This window comes from Lynx rufus, unplaced genomic scaffold (assembly GCF_022079265.1).
Source record: "Lynx rufus isolate CCGP_SWC_20201006 ecotype Redwood Valley unplaced genomic scaffold, mLynRuf1.p SCAF_7, whole genome shotgun sequence".
Lineage (NCBI taxonomy): Eukaryota > Metazoa > Chordata > Mammalia > Carnivora > Felidae > Lynx > Lynx rufus.
This window is the reverse complement of record NW_025814889.1, coordinates 81170189-81190363: the sequence shown is the minus strand read 5'-3', so window position 1 is coordinate 81190363 and position 20175 is coordinate 81170189. Positions and strand designations below refer to the sequence as shown.

The following is a 20175-nucleotide window of genomic DNA, read 5'->3' as shown; positions in this document are numbered from 1 at the left end:
ACCTCTCTGCACTGGGTCCCTGCTGAATTCTGTGGTTTAGGTTGTGTAGATTGTTGTGTTAATCCTCAAATCAGTTTTCTAGGTGTGCAGGATGGTTTAATGTTGGTCTGGCTATATTTCATGGATGCGGGACACACAAAAAACTTCCAAGCTGTTCTGCCAACTTGGCTCCTCCTAGAGAGAATCTTAAGCAGGCTCCCCACCTAGAACAGAGCCTGGTGTGGGGCTCGATCCCAGGACCGTAGGATCATGACCTGAGTCAAAATCAAGAGTCAGATGCTTCACCGACTGAAGCACCCCTGGGCTCATTTCTTTTTAGGGCTGAATATTATTCCATTGTCTGGATGTATCACAGTCTATTATTCATTCACCTACTAAAGGGCATTTTGGTTATTTCCATGTTTTTGCAATTATGAAAAAGCTGCTAGAAACATTGATGTGTAGGTTCTTGTGTGGACATGAGAATTTTCAACTTGTTTGGCTAAATATCATGGAGGACAATTGCTGGATTTTATAGTAAGGGTATGTTTAGTTTTGTATGAAATTGAAAAACTTTATTCCAAATTACCTGTACCATTTTGCATTCACCATAGCAATGAGTGAGGATTGCTATTCCTCTGCAATCTTGCCAACATTTGGCGAAGTCAGTGATTTCTATTTTGGTCATTCTAATATGGGTGTAGTAGGAGTAGTATACTGTTCTTTCTTTTTGTTTCTTTTTTAATTAAGACTTCAATTTTTTAGAGAAATTTAAGGTAGACAGATTTACCAGATATCCCCTGACCCCACACGTGCATACCTTCCTCCACTGCCAACATTCCCCACCAGATTGGTATGTTTATTACAACTGATGAACCTATAGTGACACCTATTATCATCAAAAATCCAGTTTTCTTAAGGTTTCACCCTTGGTATCATATATTTTATGGATTTGGACATATAATAAATGATATGTATCCATAATGATGGAACCATACAATCTTTTGCCCTAAAAATCTTTCCTACCTTGCTGTTCATCCCTTCCTCCACCCACAACCCTGGCAACCACTTATCTTCTTCCTCACTCTATAGTTTTGCCTTTTCCAGAACGCCATATTTGGATTCATACATAAGGCATTCTTTTCAGATTGGCTTCTTTCACTCAGTAATAAGGATTCGAGATTACTCCTGGTCTTTTCACAGCTTGATAGTTCAATTTTTTTAGGACTAAATAATATTTTATTCCCTGAATATACCATGGTTTATTTATCCATTCACTTACTGAAGAAATTCTTGGTTGCCTCCAAATTTTGGCAATTATCAATAAAGCTTCCATAAACTTCCATGTGCTGGTTTGGGACAGACCTAAATTTTCAGCTCCTTAGAATAAATGCCAAGCAATATATTTGCTAGATCATAGATCAGTAAGAGTGTGTTTAGTTTTGTGAGAAACTGCCAAACTGTCTTCCAAAGTGGCTGTAGTATTTTGCATTACCCACTAGCAATGCTTAAGAGTTCCTGTTGCTCCACATGCAATGATTTGATGTTGTCAGTATTCTGCACTCTGGTTATTCTGATAGGTAAATAGTGGTATCCCATCATTGTTTTATGTGACATTCCCTGATTGTATATGATATGGAACACTTTTTCATATGTTTATCTGCCATGTGCATATCTTCCTTCCTCCAAGAAATGACATCTTCACAATATTGTCTTCCTCTCCTTAAACATTCAATGGTTCTCCGTTTATATTGTTCTTCTTTGATTTCTTTCATTATAATTTTATACTTTTCCTCCTAGAGATCTTATACATATTTTTTGAGATTTATACCTAAGTATTTTGTTAGGGAAAGTGATAATATAAATAGCATTGTGATTTTAATTTTAAATTGTACTTGCTCATTGCTGGTATATGTAAAGCAATTAACTTTTGTATAGTAATCTTGTATCCTGCAACACTCCTATATTTCTTATTAGTTTTAGGAGGGTGTTTGGGCAATTATTTCAGATTTCCTACATAGACAACTGTCACCTGTGAACAAAGATCGATTTATTCTTCCTTTCACGCTGTTTAATGCTTTATGGTAATTTTCTAGGGATGCCATAACAAAACACCACAGACAGGATGCCTTAACCACCAATTTTTTTTTTCTCCCAGTTCTGAAGACTGGAAGCCCAAAATCAAGGTGTCCTAAGTAAATATTCTGAAGCTTCTGCCCTTAATTTGCAGATGTCTGCCCTCTTCCCACCTCTTCAGATGGTGGTCCCTCAGTGCATATGCACCTCTAGTGCCTCTCTGCGTGTCCTAATATTTTCTTATAAACACACCAGCCACACTGTATTATAACCCAGCTGTAACAGTCTTCTTTAGATTATTTCTATGAAGGCTCTATCTCCAAATATAGTCACATACTGAGATACTGGGGGTCAGGGCTTCAACACGTGAATTTGGAGAGACATCATTCAGCCCATAATACTTTTATGTCTTTCTTGTCTATTACATTTTCTAAGACACCCAAAAAGGGTGCTGAAGAGATATGGTGAAGGGGGACATCTTTGCCTGATTCCTATCTTAGTGGAAAAGCTTCTATTTCATCATCATTAAATATAATCTCAGCTGTAGGTTTTATTTTTTTTTTAATTTTTTTTTCAACGTTTTTTATTTATTTTTGGGACAGAGAGAGACAGAGCATGAACGGGGGAGGGGCAGAGAGAGAGGGAGACACAGAATCGGAAACAGGCTCCAGGCTCTGGGCCATCAGCCCAGAGCCCGATGCGGGGCTCGAACCCACGGACCGTGAGATCATGACCTGGCTGAAGTCGGACGCTTAACCGACTGCGCCACCCAGGCGCCCCTCAGCTGTAGGTTTTAATAGATGTTCCCTTTAAAGTTAAAGAAATGCCCCTCTAGTTCTAATTTGCTAAGAGTTCCTTAACTTTTTATCTGTTGGTACCATCACCAGAAACATCATACATGACCAAAAATGGTGAGACATACCTCCCTTCATGTACTCCCCTCACACTAAGCAATTAATTAGTTCTGTGTGTGTAACCTACAATTTTTCAAATCACCTTTTTTTTTCAATTACATTAGTATACTTCAAGCCCACATCAATAACATGAACTGATATAACAGTATACTGACTCCAATCTTATTCCCTGTAAATAGATCTTCAATACAGCATAAAGACTTTCCCTTATTGCCAGAAAACACTCGCAGGTACCCCACTTTGAAATCTGTATGTTTACCTTTGGTAAAATCTGTGGATTTGGATTACTTGTGCATACAAGGATGTGATTTTCACACTGAATTGTAAGCTACCTAAAGAATATATAATATTCTTTAAAGAATAGAATAGAATAGAATAGAATAGAAAGATAATAATTTATTTACTCTTTATATAAATATAATATATAATATAATATAATATAATATAATATAATATAATATAATTAATACAATATAATATAAATAAGGTTATTTATACCCAAGCCTACCATAAGACATATTACTCTGTCAATAAATTAATCAAATATATAAATATTCATAGGCATAGACGAGTAAATTTTGGACAACACACTATCTTAATGACTAACTTGCTTTATTCCTTTATTAAATATTCTTCACAATAATTAACCCAGGAAAACAATGTATGATAACCCAAATGGAGGCAATGATTGCTCAAAAATGTTTGCAAGTTTCTATCTTCCTTTTTGGTTCTTTATATTCAGATTTAGCAACTAACAGTGTCTTAGAATACTCTACAATGCCTAATCATTTGATGTAAAAATTTCCAAATTAATCTTTATACCAAAGATTATGTATTATTTATTTTTGTTATTATCACTTCCTCTTGACATAGTACACATCACTGATTCAAAAAGAAAATTCAATTACTACATAACATGCTAAAACAAAGTAGTTACATAATTGGAAAACATATTATTTTTAAAAATAAGTAGGATATTCTTGTCAATATTAGTGATTATGTTATGAAGGAAGGAGAAATTCCAAAACAATCAGCTCACAAAACATTGCTTATACACTATATGAACAGAAAAGTCGTGCTCAGCAGCAAGCCATTAAATAAATACAGATCAATTTTGTGAAACAGAATGTTATCTGAGATAGTGGGAAGGATTATTGTGAAAAATGTTTCTCTAACATCCAGGACATCTCCAATATCTGAGACATTCAAAATGAACAATGTTCCAGGTACCTCACCAGAAAACAGTTACAATAAGATATTTATGATGTTTAATGCAATAACTTTCATTAATGGACACAAGGAGTATGAAAGAAATAGCCACAAAATCAATGGAGGAAAAAAACAGTAATCAAAGAATAGGATTTTTCTTCTCCAGAAGTTTTTTTAGAGCTTCTTTGACACCTTTGTTTCTCAGGGAGTAAATCAAAGGATTCAACATGGGAGTGACTAGGGTGTAACATAACGAGGCCACTTTACTCAGCTCAGGAAATCTGTCAGGAGTGAGATACATAAAAAACACAGCACTGTACAGCACACTCACGACTCCCAGGTGTGAACTGCAAGTGGAGAACGCTTTCTTACGTCCCTCAGAGGAGTGTATCTTGAGAACTGTGGACACAATATACAAGTAAGAAATAATAATAACTATGATGGTAGGCAAGATGATGATGCTGGATAAGGAAAAGGAAATGATTCTAGAGATGAAGAGGTCAGAACAAGATATCCTCTGAAGTGGGCGAGTGTCACAGTAAAAGTGGTCAATGGCCCGAGAACCACAAAAGGACAGAGTAAATGTCATACTGGTCTGAAGAACTGAGCTGATGCAGCCACATAAATAGCAACCGGCCACCAACTGAGTGCAGAGACGTGCTGACATCTGGACAGAGTAGAGGAGTGGGTTGCAGATGGCAATGAAGCGGTCATAGGCCATGGCTGCCAAGAGAAATCCCTCCGCCACGATGAAGAGGGCAAAGAGAAAGAGCTGGCTCACACAGCCTGCTAAAGAGATGGACTTGCTCTCAGACCAGAAGTTGATCATGGCCTTGGGTGCAATAACAGACGAATAGAAGATATCAATGAAGGACAGGTTGCCCAGGAAGAAATACATCGGTGTGTTCAGCCGGGGATCGGTCATAATAATGGTCATCATCCCAGCATTCCCTAGGAGGATCATGGCATACACAAGCAGAAAGATCAGGAAGAGGAGAATGTGGAGCTCGGAGCGGACCCTGAAGCCTACAAGAATAAAGTCAGTCACTTCTGAGTGATTGTCTGGTCCCCTGTCACCCATGGCAGAAACCTGCTGAGAGGCACAAGGAAAAATAAACAAATGATTCTGGGCTTTTAACATAGCCCTTTGACCATTGCAGAATTAAGATTACAAAGCCATTGTATAATCATTATTCTTGTTAACTTTATAAAATTAATGTGACTTCACTTTAAGCCATTGAAACTGAGGATGAATCAAAATGTTAGTTTTATGTCCTTCTTTCTGCAATGGTGGATTAGATGTTTTCCCTTGAATCTAATACAGTTTCCTTCCACCCAAGTGCCTTTCACATTTGCAAGTATCACTTCTGTGTATGTTTCTGACTCATGATTTGTGCAATAAATTCATTGTCATTAAAAGGTGACTGGAGGGGCGCCTGGGTGGCGCAGTCAGTTGAGCGTCCGACTTCAGCCAGGTCACGATCTCGCGGTCCGTGAGTTCGAGCCCCGCGTCAGGCTCTGGGCTGATGGCTCGGAGCCTGGAGCCTGTTTCCGATTCTGTGTCTCCCTCTCTCTCTGCCCCTCCCCCGTTCATGCTCTGTCTCTCTCTGTCCCAAAAATAAATAAACGTTGAAAAAAAAATTTTAAAAAAAAAAGGTGACTGGAAAGAGACCACAAATAATTTAACACATGACATTTGGGAAGGAATTACAGTGTCTGCATTTGGATATATTAGGGGATTTAGTAGCCTCCTTCAGGAAACCCTATTTTTGAGGACTTAACTTATATTACATGTAAACAGATCTAGAGAAAGTGAATGACTTTAATAAAAATTACTTAAAAGGTGCAAATACTTTTTGTAGGTAATGGAAACTTTGAATTGTGGTATAGGTTATTTGCTCAGTGAGATCAAAGTTGTGCATACATAAACACAAATATTATCAGGACTCATGTGCTAAGATGTCTCTCCCAGATGGGCATCCATAACCTTTTCATAAGAATAATTTCCCTGCATTAACTCAGCCTGAATCTTGGAATTTTTTAAAGAAGAGACCTCCAGGTAGTGTAGGTGGAAAAGTTACTTTAGAGAAAAATACTGAACAAAAGTTACATATGAGGGATTGTTGACTGTATTCTTCTTTACGCTGGATATGACTTTCATAGTTGTCATACCTCATTTACTAGACAGCTCAACTGAGAATTTGAACTGCTTATAGTAATAATATGGCAACTTTTTCAGCCTAAATAATAACAACAATAATAATAACAAAAACAACGACAACAATAATGTTGCACTTTTGGCCTGCCAGCCACTTTTCTAAATGCTTTTTAGTAGCTCATTTAATCCACACAACAATAATATGAGGTGAGTACTATTATATTCCAGAAGGGGAAATTGAAATACAGAGAAATTAAGTCTGTTGATACCACCTACTGGTGTCAGAATCCGAATTTGTAGAGTAAAAACTTGGCTCCAGAATCCCTCCATTCTCATTCACTGCAGGATACCACCTTTTATAATAAACCCTTCTGGTTCCTTTAGGTGACTTACTTCTATTTGTACCTCAGAATTCAGTTAAAGTTTCTTATCTCCAAAATAAATTCTCCAATTTGCAACCTAGGTTAAGACACTTCTGCATAGATCATGCTCCCAAGGATGGTAGCTATGATCACCACATTTTAATATGCATATTAAATATTCATAAGTTTTTCCTTAAGATCAAACTTCAAGTTGTCCTCCATAAATTCAGCACAGTGTTCTGTGTCTGGCAAATAGCAGTCAATATTTTTTATATAGATAATATATTGCATGATATTTGAACATGCAGGCTCAGAAAAACTTGAGGACTTTGAAATACTGAGGTGGTTAGCATGGGTTTAGTTTTAAGTAAGGGAATGGCCAGTGCTGCTTCTCACATTTACTAACTGGGACCTTGACTAAGTGACTTATGTAACTTGTTTCCTGTACAACCTCCTTATGTTCCTTAAGTTACTGATGTAATTTTGCGGCAAGTTACTATACCAGTGTATCGTCACATAGAGCAAGGATAAAACAACATAACTACCAAGTTTTCTTGGGGGTATATACTTAGACCATGCACATAAGAGGCACCTGGGTGGCTCAGCTGGTTAAGCGACTGACCCTTGATCTCAGCTCAGGTCATGATCTCATGGATTATGAGTTCGAGCTCTGCTTCAGTCTCTGCGCTGACAGCATGCAGCATGCTTGGGGTTCTCTCTCTCCCTCACTCTCAAAATAAATAAATAAACCTCACTTTAAATGTTTACTTATATTTTATAGAGAGAAAGAGAGCAAGGGAGGATAGGCATAAAGAGAGAGGGAGAAAGAGAAAATCCCAAGCAGACTCCATGCTGTCAGCATAGAGCCTGAAGGGGGCTCAGATTCACAAACCATGAGATCATGACCTCAGCTGAGATCAAATGTCAGTCGCTTAACTAACTGAGTTACCCAGGTGCCAAAAATAAATAAATAAACTTAAAAAAAGGATAATGCACATAAATAAGTATCATTTATGACAAACTAAGCACTAGACAAATATTAACTATTATCAATTATCATATCTTTCTGTGTTCAATCCAACAATGCATACCAAATATTAGGCACTAATTAGATTGAAAATAAATAATATGTGTATGGGATTTTTGGATAAGCGATTCTATGTTGAGGGAAGGAATCAGAGAAACTGTTAAAATATTAAAAAGAATAAAGAAATCTGAGAGAAGTGTAATATTTGCCCCAGAAGGAGATCACTAAAGAAAAGTGTTATGGTGTCTCCCTGTTATATTTTCGTTATTCACCACCTCCATCAAAACTTAAATGTTTAAATAATTGTATTATAAAAGAGCAAATTTTTAAGTATATAATACTTAGGTTCTGAAGAGACATAAGATACTTAAACAGTGAGAATAGAGCCTGAAGAAGTTATGAAATATTTTTAATCATATATTTTATTTATTTCCTCTCATCTTGTAAGGGGTAAGATTGTACATCATTTTAATTATCCATATTTATTCCTATAAATCTTATTCTAATGTTAATAAGTATACCTGAAGACATTTATACCTAGAAAAGGGAGTCTTTCCTAGAGTAGCCAATAAAGAAATAGTCAGTTTGAGACTTATTATTTGTCAAAATTCTCATATTTCTTTTTTTCTTAACGTTTTATTTATTTTTGAGACAGAGACAGAGCATGAACAGGGGAGGGTCAGAGAGAGGGAGACACAGAATCTGAAACAGGCTCCAGGCTCTGAGCTGTCAGCACAGAGCCCAATGCGGGGCTCGAACTCACGAACCATGAGATCATGACTTGAGCCGAAGTCGGCCGCTTAACCGACTGAGCCACCCAGGCACCCCAAAACTTTCATGTTTCAAGATGTACTCTTACCTTACATGGTCTGGTAATTTGTCAGATTCTGAAAATGAAGCAGCAGAATTCCAATGTTTTCCTCTTGTAATTGTTTTAATTCTAGAAAGGGTAAACATAAAGTTAATTAATGACTGTGCTACAAGTACTAAATAATCATTATGTCAGGATAAAATTAATCACCCCCCCCCGCAAAGAAATTCCAAATGCATGGTTATTATACAAGTTTTAGTTCTTCCCATAGACAAATCAGACTAATTCTCCTTATTGCTCTAATTAACAACTGTTCTTAAGTAGTCGACTTCTTGGAAAATGCTATGGTCCTTTGTAGAAGAGACACAAGGTGAATTTTCTAAATGATGCTTTGCTAAGACTGAAACAGATCCAGTCAATAGTTTTGCAAAATGAACCTGAGGAATCAATCCACAGGATATTCTGTCCTTCGTTCTTGGATATTAAGTGCTTTAAAGAAGTGAAGGAGATTGTCTTGGATATGTAAGAGGCCTTGAGCCATCTGGAATCTCTGATAATCTACTAGAATATCAGCACCAGTTATCCATCCTGGCTTTGGTTTTGCCATAACAGTGTAACTTTTTCAAATAATTACAGCATTGAGCTTTCTCTTTCCTTCTGGGAGATAGTTCTCTTGGGAAAGAAGGAAGCATAAGGAAGTCACTAAGGTATGTAGGTGCCAGAGCCAAGCTCCATCAGGATCACAGATGCTCTAGATTTGGAGGAAATAAGAAAGAAAGAGAAAGGAAAGGAAAGGAAAGAAGGAAAGGAAAGGAAAGGAAAGGAAAGGAAAGGAAAGGAGGAAAGGAAAGGAAAAAGAAGAGCCTAAACTTAATAGGTGTCAAAATACATACAACAGCTGGATTTTTTTCCTTTTCTTTTCTTTTCTTTTCTTTTCTTTTCTTGTGTGAATCCTTTAGAAGGAGCAAAATTTTCTTTCAACTTGAAATTCTCCACTGAAAAAGAAGCATTTCAATTTATCATTATGGAAAAACTTGTCATAGGCAAACTGACATAAATGTGAAAGAAAATACTATATTATGAAATATGTAGAGAGATTTGTATTCCTAGTCATAAAGTTCATTTCCTTTTCACTTAAAACTCTCCATATTTATTCTTTAGCTATATTTTGTCATTGATAATTGATAATTAGAAGTACAAAGCATACTATACTTGTTCATTAATATTTACCATCAGGCATGGTGGTGCTAGAAGGCATCCTGGAAAATTCCTTAATTACTGCTATACCTCCTCCTCTCTTTTCTATTAATATCTTTTGCTAATCACTATCAGTACCCAAAAGTATACAAAGCATTTTGTTTACCTATCGGTTCAGTGAAATGAATACCCAGGAGACAGGAGCAATTGCTGTGACCCCCAGTAAAATTAGCCCTCTGTTGAGTAGTAAGTATAATAACTCACAAAATCCAATGTCATAGGGCCAGCAAGGAAAAAAAAGTGGGTTAACAGGTTTTAGAGTGGTAGTTGACATTCCAACATTGACCCACGGTACTTGGGCCAATAGTCACATTATGAAATAAATAACCTCATGTATTATTTGCTAACGCAGTATATATACAGTATCCTAGAGACAATAACCCAACTATGTAAAGTGCTGACAGACAGTATATCCGAAAACGGAGTCTTCAATAAGTGATTCTACCATTCCATGAGTTCACCTGATTCTGTCTGACAAGGTGCATGATAATTCCTTTGAATCCCATGGATAGGAGTGTATCCCCTCACTTCTCTTCTCGTAAAGTGAGTGTCTTACACCAAAGCCCTAGTGCAATAGACATGGTAACAAATAAGGCATTTGTTGCATCTCATATAGTGGTATTGACATAAGTAATTTGAGCAGGAAGGGCAAAATTATAACTAGAGCAGAGCCTGGACAAATCACTACTTCTCCTTCATGGAAAAATCAATGTAATCAAACTGAAGCATGATGACTGGCTGATAGCCCCAGGTTATACTATATTTATCAGGAAAATTTTTTGTTGTAGTAAGAATATTTACCATGAAACCTTCCCTTTTAAAGAAGTTTTAAGTGTACAACACAGTATTGTGACTATAGGCACAATGTTTTACAACGGATCTCTAGAACTTGTTCACTTTGCATAATTTAAATAAGTTGAAACCAATTGAATGCCAATTCCTCATTTTCCCGTCTACTCAACCCCAGCAATCACCATTCTACTTTCTGGTTCTAAGAGCTTGACTTTTTCAGATACTTTATATAATAGGAATTATAGAATATTTGTCTGGGATTGCCATTTTCTTTTAGCATTATGTCTTCCATGTTCATCCGTGTTATCAAAAGCCAGAATTTCCCTTCATTTTAATGACAAATAAGGTTCCATTGTATGCATATTCAACATTATCCATTCATGCATCAGTAGACATCTTGGTTTTCTCCCTATATTTTTGATAACCACTATCAGAAAATTGTGCACTTAGCATGGATAATTTCCAGGTCAGCCAATGTTGAGCCATCCATGTTGTGAGTTCTATCTCTTCTACTATGGTTATATTACTGATGAGAACTTAGTTAATGAACAATAAATTGGGTGGCAAAGAATCTGGAAGATAATGGATCATTGCCTTCATCAGATTATTGATAAGCTACCTCATATCTTGATATAAATTACTGAGCATTCATGGGGGAAATTTATATTCTCAATTCCTTTTACCATTCAGGCAGGTCCCTCTACAAATAGACCACCATGTCAGTAATCCTTCAAGCTTGCTGATTTCAAGTTCCTAGTTATCCATGTCAACCACTAGCCTACTGACCCTAAAAATATGTGTCTGACACTATAGTCCAGACAAGAAAATAACTATGCAGCTTGAAATTGTGCCTATTTTGAATATTTTCTTTCTAAGTGATATATGAAATAACTTTGGTTATTCATATATTTTGGTAGTTTTCCATACAGAAAGATCTTCTTTGATTTCTTATATTAGAATTTTATACTTTTATTCCTAGAGATCATGTTCATATTTTGTGGGATTGACATCTAAATATTTTACTGCCGGTAATTGTAATATAAATAGTATTGTGTTTTTAATTTTAAATTCCACTTGCTCATTGGTGGTATAGAAAGCAATCAACTTTTGTATATTAACCATGTATCCTGCAACACTCCTACATATCTTATTAGTTTTAGAAGGGTATTTTGGCAACTCTTTCATATTTTCTACACAGACAACTATGTCACCTATGGACAAACACATATTAATTTTCCTTTTTATTCTGTATAATGTTTATGGTAATTTGCTAGGGCTGCCACAGAATGAGTGCATTAAACACTAATTTTTTCTCCCAATTATGGAGACTGAAAGTCTATGATCTAGATGTCATAAATAAATATTCTGAGGCTTCTCTTCTTGGATTCAAGATGTCTGTCCTCTTGCTCTCTTTTTACATGGTTGCCCCTCAGTGCATATGCACCCCTAGTGTCTCTCTTTGTGTCCAAATACTTTCTTATAAAGATATCAGCCAGACTATATCAGAACCCACTGTAACAGACTTATTTTATTGACTTCTTTGAAGGCTCTATCTCCAAATACAGTCATATATTGAGGTACTGGGGGCTAAGGCTTCAACGTATGAGTTAGGGGAGGAGGAGTCAACATGATGGAGAAGTAGGGGAACTGAAGTTCCCTTGTCCCTCAAACACAGCAGTATTGAGGCCAGAAGACTTGGAATTCCAGGAATCTTGGCTATAGAGTGACAGAAACATCTCCATAGGCCCAAGGGGACAACATGGTGGGCCATAGGTGCATGATTGCAAACTGGGAGAAACAGAATGGGTGGCATAGGAATGGAGGGAAGAGATTCCCTTCTGTGGAGAGACAAAGGGAAGAAAAAGACAGGCTCTGGAAGTGTAGGATTCTACTTGAACAAGAGAAAAGCCATGGACTGGGGAACGCAAAAAATGGAGAAAGAACCAATTTCTAAAGCAGGACTTTCTGTGCCCTATTCATGCATTTGGAGAGGAAGGGAGCCAGATCCAAGCTCAGTAGCTGGCTCCCAGGCACAGCCAGAGAGGGCAATCCTCTCCCTTGAGTGCTGTGGGAAGAAGGTAAATAGCCATTCCGAGAACAAAAGACCCTGCAGGCCCTCTGCCAGCCAGAGGCCCTTTGTCAGTTGCCTGGCAGAATGACAGTACCCCAGAACCAAGGCTTACAGAGTGGGATCCTTTAAGATATCAGGGCTGAATCCCAGCGGAGCACCAGGGAGATCCGGGAGACGGTGTAGCGGGAGGTAGTGGGCTGCTCATGCCCACTCAGCACTATGAGGAGCCAGAGGCCCTTAGTTGGCTAACCGGGAGGAGTGGCACTTCCCTGGAACCAAAACACACTGGAGTGGGATCCTTTAAGACATCAGGGTTTGATTCCTAGCCGAGCACCTGGGAGGCACAGGAGACTATGGAGCAGAATAGAACTGGCTCACTAGCACCCACCTAGCACTATGAAGATGGCCTGAACAGACTGGTTTGGGACACCCAGTCTGGGGAGGAGAGACTGGGTTGCCGCCATTTTCTCCCCATCACCAACAAGGTGGGGTTTCAGGGAAGGGACAACTGGCCCACAGTGGAGGCAGGACCCACCTACACCAAACCATGTCCCTTCATGCCTGGTAACTGTGTATCTAACAGAGCAATATTGACACTGACCAAACCCCTGCAGCCACCAGTTCCAAGGCACCATCAGATACCAGTACAGTGGTTTTGCATGAATATATATATATTCTTCCTTTTCTTCCTATTTCTTCCTTTCTCCTGTCTGGTTTCTCTGACTGTTGGTTTCTTTATGCAGACATTTTGAATCTATTCTTTTTACACCTCTTCTGTATCTCTTTCTTCTTTATTTTCCTCTCTCTCTCTCTCTCTCTCTGGCCTAAGCCATATAGTTTCTCTGATACTCTGCCTGGTCATTTTTGTTTGTTTGTTTGTTTGTTTTCCTTTTCCCTGCCCTTGTCATTTCTCTCTTTGTGTTGGATAAGGCCTCTTCCACCACCCCTCCCTTTTATTAAATTTTTTTCCAGGGATACTTCAATGAACAAATCAAAGCATACCTGGTGGAAGGTACAATCCACCACTATGAGTAGGGAGATAAAGCAACCAGAGTCACAACAACAGAGAGCATGAAACACTCCAAAACACCTCTGAAGAGCCAGGTCCTGAATAGCATATGACCCCTTTTTAATATAGTAGTGCTTATGGTTGCAGGACTCATAACAAGTATTAAAACACATAAGGGACAGAAAACTAGCCAAAATGACAAAACAGAAGAATTCTCTTCAAAAGAAATTCCAGGAAGAAATTACAGCTAGATAATTGCTCAAAACAGATATAAACAATATAACTGAGTAAGAATTTAGAATTATAGTCATAAGACAAATAGCTGGGCTTGAAAAAAATAGAAGGCAACAGAGAATCTATTGCTGCAGAGATCAAAGAACTAAGAAATAGTCACAACCAATTAGGAAATGTTGTAAATGATAGCCAAATGATGTAAAGAGCCTAAATGTCCATCAACTGATGAATGGATAAAGAAATTGTGGTTTATATACACAATGGAGTACTATGTGGCAATGAGAAAGAATGAAATATGGTCCTTTGTAGCAACGTGGATGGAACTGGAGAGTGTGATGCTAAGTGAAATAAGCCATACAGAGAAAGACAGATACCATATGTTTTCACTCTTATGTGGATCCTTAGAAACTTAACAGAAACCCATGGGGGAGGGGAAGGAAAAAAAAGAGGTTAGAGTGGGAGACAGCCAAAGCATAAGAGACTCTTAAAAACTGAGAACAAACTGAGGGTTGATGGGGGGGTGGGAGGGAAGGGAGGGTGGGTGATGGGTATTGAGGAGGGCACCTTTTGGGATGAGCACTGGGTGTTGTATGGAAACCAATCTGACAATAAATTTCATATATTGGAAAAAAATAAAAATAAACAAAAGATAAACTGTAAAAAAAAGGAAATGTTGTAAATGAAGTGCAAAATAAACTAGATGTAGTGACAGCAAGGACAGAGGAGGCAGAAGGGAGATTAAGTGAAGTAGAAGATAAAACTATGGAAAATAATGAAGCTGAGAAAAAGAGAGATAAGAAAATACTAGACCATGAGGGGATAATTAGAGAATTAAATTATTCAATAAAACATAATAGTATCTGTACCATAGGAGTTCTGGAAGGAGAGAAAGGGGCCGGAGGTTTACTTAAATAAATTATGGCTGAGCACTTTCCTAGTCTGGGGAAGAAAATGGACATCCAAATTCAGGAGGCACAGAGAATTCCCTTCAGATTTAACAGGAATAGATCATCTCCAAGGCATATCATACTGAACCAGGCAAAATACAAAGATAAACAAAGAATTCTGAAAGCCCCTATGAACAAACGGGCCTTAACCTACAAGGGTAGACACATAAGGGCAGTAGCAGACCTATCTACTGAAATTTGGCAGGCCAGAAAGAAGTGGCAGGAAATACACAATGTGTTGAATAGGAAAAATATGCAGTCAAGAATCCTTTATCCAACAAGGCTGTCATTCAGAATAGGAGAGATAAAGGCTTTCCCAGACAAAAACTGAAGGAGTTCATGACCACTAAGCCAGCCCTGCAAGTGATCCTAAGGGGGACTCTGTGAGTTGAATGCTGCAAAGACTACAAAGAACAAGAGACATCACCACAAACATAAAACCTACAGATAACACAATGACACTAAATCTATATCTTTCAATAATAACTCTGAATGTAAATGGACTAAATGCTCCAATCAACAAACATAGGGTATCAGAAAAAATTAAAAAAAAAAACAAGATCCATCTATATGCTGTCTATAAGAAACCCATTAGATCTGAAGATACCTTCAAATTGAAAATGAGGGGATGGAGAACCATCTATCATGCTACTGGAAGTCAAAAGAAAGCCAGAGTAGCCACACTTATATCAGACAAATTAGATTTTAAACTAAAGCCTGTAACAAGAGATGAAGAAGGACATTATATCATTATTATGGGGGCTCTTCATCAAGAAGAGCTAACAATTATAAATGTTTATGTTCCCAACATGGATTTACCCAAATACATAAATTAATTAATCACAAACATAAGCAATATTATTGATAAGAATACAGTAATTGCAGGGAACTTTAATACTCTACTTACAACATTGGATAGAAAATCTGCACAGAAAATCCATAAAGAAACAGTGGCCTTGAATGATACACTGGACCAGATGGACTTAACATATATAGTCAGAACTTTTCATCCAAAAGCAGCAGAACACATTCTTCTCAAGTGCACATGGAACATTCTCCAAGAGAGGTCACATACTGGGTCACAAAACAGCCCTTAATAAATACAAAAGAATTGAGATCATACCATGCATATTTTCTGATCACAATGCTATGAAACTTGAAATCAACTACAAGAAAAAATTTAGAAAGCTTCCAAATGCATAGAGGTTAAAGAACATCCTACTAAAGAATAGGTTAACCAGGCAATTAGAGAAGAAATAAATATATATATGGAAGCAAATGAAAATGAAAACATGACAGTCCAAACCCTTTGGGATGCAGCAAAGGCAGTCCTAAGAGGAAAATACAATGCAATCCAGACCTATCTCAAGAAATAAGAAAAATCCCAACTAAAAAATCTAACAGCACACATAAAGGAACTAGAAGCAGAACAGCAAAGAAACCCCAAAGTCAGAAGAAGAAGAGAAATAATAAACATTAGAACAGAAATAAACAATACAGAATAAAAAAAAAAACAGTAGAAAAGATCAATGAATCTAAGAGCTGGTTTAAAAAAAAAAAATAAGCAACATTGATCAACCCCTATCCAGACTTCTCAAAAAGAAAATAGAGAGGATCCAAACAGATAAATCACAAATGAAAGAGGATAGATCACAACCAACACCACAGAAATACAAACAATTATCAGAGATTACTATTAAAAATTATATGCCAACAAACTGGACAACCTGGAGGAAATAGACAAATTCCTATACACCCACACACTATCAAAACTCAAATAGGAAGAAATAGAAAATTTGAACAAACTCATAACCAGAAATTGAATCACTTATCAAAAATCTCCCCCCAAAAAAAATCTCCCAAGAAATAAGAATCCTGGGACAGATAGCTTTCCAGGGGAATTCTACCAGACATTTAAAGTAAAATTAATACCTATACTTCTCGAGCTGTTAAAAAAAAACAGAAATGGAAAGAAAGCTTTCATACTCATTCTATGCCAGCATTACCTTGATTTCCAAACCAGACAGAGAACCCACTAAAAAGGAGCATTATAGGCCAATATCCTTGATGAACATGGATACAAAAATTCTCAACAAGATACTAGCAAATTGAATTCAACAGTATATCAAAAGAATTATTCACCATGATTAAGTGGGATTCATTCCTGGGATGCAGGGGTTCAATATTCGCAAATCATTGTGATAGATCACAAGAACAGAAGAAAGGATCAGAACCATATGACCCTGTCATTAGATGTACAAAAAGCATTTGAAAAATACAGAATTCTTTCTTAATAAAAACCCTCAAGAAAGTTGGGATAGAAGGAAAATACCTCAACGTCATAAAAGCCATATATGAAAAGCCCACAGCTAATATCAGCCTTGATGGGGAAAAACTGAGAGCTTTCCCCCTGAGATCAGGAACACAGCAAGGATGTCAACTCTCACCACTGTTGTTTAACATAGTGTTGGAAGTCCTAGCCTCAGCAAACTGACAACCAAATGAAATAGAAAGCATCCAAATTGGCAAAGAAGAAGCCAAACTTTGACTTTTCACAGATCACATGATACTGTACCTGCAAAACCCTAAAGACTCCACCAAAAAGCAGTTAGAACTGATACATGAATTCAGCAAAGTCACAGGATACAAAATCAATGTACAGAGATAGGTTGCATTTCTACACACCAATGATGAAGCAACAGAAAAAGAAATCAAGAAATTAATTCCATTTACAATTCCACCAAGAATCATAAAATACCTAGGAATAAACCTAACCAAAGACGTAAAAGATGCATATGCTGAAAACTATAGAAAACTTATGAAGGAAATTGAAGAGGACACAAAGAAATGGAAAAACATTCCATGTTCATATATTAGAAGAACAAATATTGTTAAAATATCAATACTACCCAAAGTAATCTACACATTCAATGCAATCCCAATCAAAACGGCATTGGTATTCTTCTCAAAGCCAGAACAAACAATCCTACAATTTTTATGGAACCATAAAAGACCCTGAATAGCAAAAGTAATGTTGAAAAAGAAAAACGAAGTGGGAGGCATCACAATCCCAGACTTCAAGATGTATTACAAAGCTGTAATCATCAATAGAGTATGTTACTGGCACAAGGCAGTCACATAGACCAATAGAATAGAATAGAGAACCCGGAACTGAACCTACAAATGTATAGCCAACTAATCTTTGACAAAGCAGTAAAGAGTCTCCAATGGAAAAAAGACAATCTCTTTAGCAAGTGGTGTTGGGAGAACTGGACAGCAACATGCAGAAGAACGAAACTAGACCGCTTTCTTACACCATACACAAAAATAAACTCAAAAGGGATGAAAGGCCTAAATATGAGACAGGAAACCATCAAAACCCTAGAGGAGAAGACAGGCAACAACATCTTTGACCTCAGCTGCAGCAATTTCTTGCTCAACAGGTCTCCAAAGACAAGGAAAATAATACCAAAAATGAACTATTGAGGGGCGCCTGGGTGGCTGAGTCAGTTGAGCATCCGGCTTCGGCTCAGGTCATGATCTTGCGGTCTGTGAGTTCGAGCCCCGCGTCAGGCTCTGTGCTGACAGCTTGGAGCCTAGAGCATGTTTCAGATTCTGTGTCTCCCTCTCTCTCTCTCTGACCCTCCCCATTCATGCTCTGTCTCTCTCTGTCTCAAAAATAAATAAACGTAGGGGCGCCTGGGTGGCGCAGTTGGTTAAGCGTCCGACTTCAGCCAGGTCACGATCTCGCGGTCCGTGAGTTCGAGCCCCGCGTCAGGCTCTGGGCTGATGGCTCAGAGCCTGGAGCCTGTTTCTGATTCTGTGTCTCCCTCTCTCTCTGCCCCTCCCCCCGTTCATGCTCTGTCTCTCTCTGTCTCAAAAATAAATAAACGTTAAAAAAAAAAAATTTAAAAAAAAAAATAAATAAACGTTAAAAAAAATGAACTATTGAGACCTTATCAAGATAAAAGTCTTCTGCACTGCAAAGGAAACAATCAACAAAACTAAAAGGCAACCAAGAGAATCAGAGAAGACACTTGCAAATGACATATTGGATAAAGGGTTATTATCCAAAATCTATAAAGAATTTACCAAACTCAACACCCAAAAAACAAATAATCCCATGAAGAAATGGGCAAAAGACATGAATAAACACTTTCCAAAGAAGACATCCAGATGACCAACAGACACATGAAAAGATGCTCAACATCACTCATTATCAGGGAAATACAAATCAGAACCACAATGATATATCACCTCACACCAGTCAGAGTGGCTAAAATGAACAATTCAGGAAACAAGAGATGCTGGCAAGGATATGGGGAAACAGGAATCCTCTTGCCCTGTTGGTGGAAATGCAAACTGGTGCAGCTATTCTGAAAAACAATATGGAGGTTCCTCAAAAAGTTAAAAATAGACCTACCCTATGACCCAGCAATAGCACTACTAGCAATTTATCCAAAGGATACAGGGGTGCTTATTCATAGGGGCACATGTACCCCAATGTTTATAGCAGTCACTTTCAACAATCACCAAATTATAGAAAGAGCCCAAATGTCCATCAACTGATTAGTGGATAAAGAAGATGTGGTTTAATACAATGGAATACTACTTGGCAATGAGAAAGAATGAAATCATCCCATTTGCAGCAACGTGAATGGAACTGGAAGGTAATATGCTGAGTTAAATAAGTCAGTCAGAGAAGGACAGATATCATGTTTTCACTCATATGTGGAATTTGAGAAACTTAACAGAAGACAATGGGAGAAGGGAAGGGGAAAAAAATAGTTACAAACATAGAGGGAGGGAGGCAAACCATAAGAGACTCTTAAATACAGAGAACAAACTGAGAGTGGATGGGGGCAGGAGAGAGAGGAAAATGGGTGATGGGCATTGAGGAGGGCACTTGTTGGGATGAGCACTGGGTGTTGTACATAAGCAGTGAACCAAGGGAATCTATCCCAAAAAACACGAGCACTCTTTACACACTGTATGTTAGCCAATTTGACAATAAATTATATTTAAAAAGAGAGAGAGAAGAATAAAGTAACTAATCATGAGACAAGAGAGCAAGAGAAGAGAGCAAGAGGCAGGAACTACAAAACAACCATAAAACATGTAACAGAATGGCTATAAATATACACATGTCAATAATTACTTTGAAAGTAAATAGACTAAATGCTCCAGTCAAAAGACATAGAGTGATGGAATGAATAAAAACACAAGACCCATCTATATGCTGCCTCTATGATTATTTTTAAAGCACTCTAAGTTGGATTGAAATACCTAAAAATGTAAAACAAAGTCCAATTATATATTGCTGACAGGA

General features: G+C 37.5%; 1 protein-coding gene across 1 annotated transcript; it reads right to left on the bottom strand.

The window, feature by feature from the left end:
* Positions 1-4317: 4317 nt before the first annotated feature.
* LOC124500948 (olfactory receptor 9K2-like) lies at positions 4318-5319 on the bottom strand. The gene has a single exon (XM_047064809.1). It carries the CDS (start codon positions 5317-5319, stop codon positions 4318-4320), a length of 1002 nt encoding a protein of 333 aa, XP_046920765.1.
* Between the last annotated feature and the right edge of the window lie 14856 nt (positions 5320-20175).

What these genes read in the sequence shown, in the direction of transcription:
- LOC124500948 (XM_047064809.1), bottom strand. Translation starts at nt 5,319, where the DNA reads ATGTTAAAAGCCCAGAATCATTTGTTTATTTTTCCTTGTGCCTCTCAG.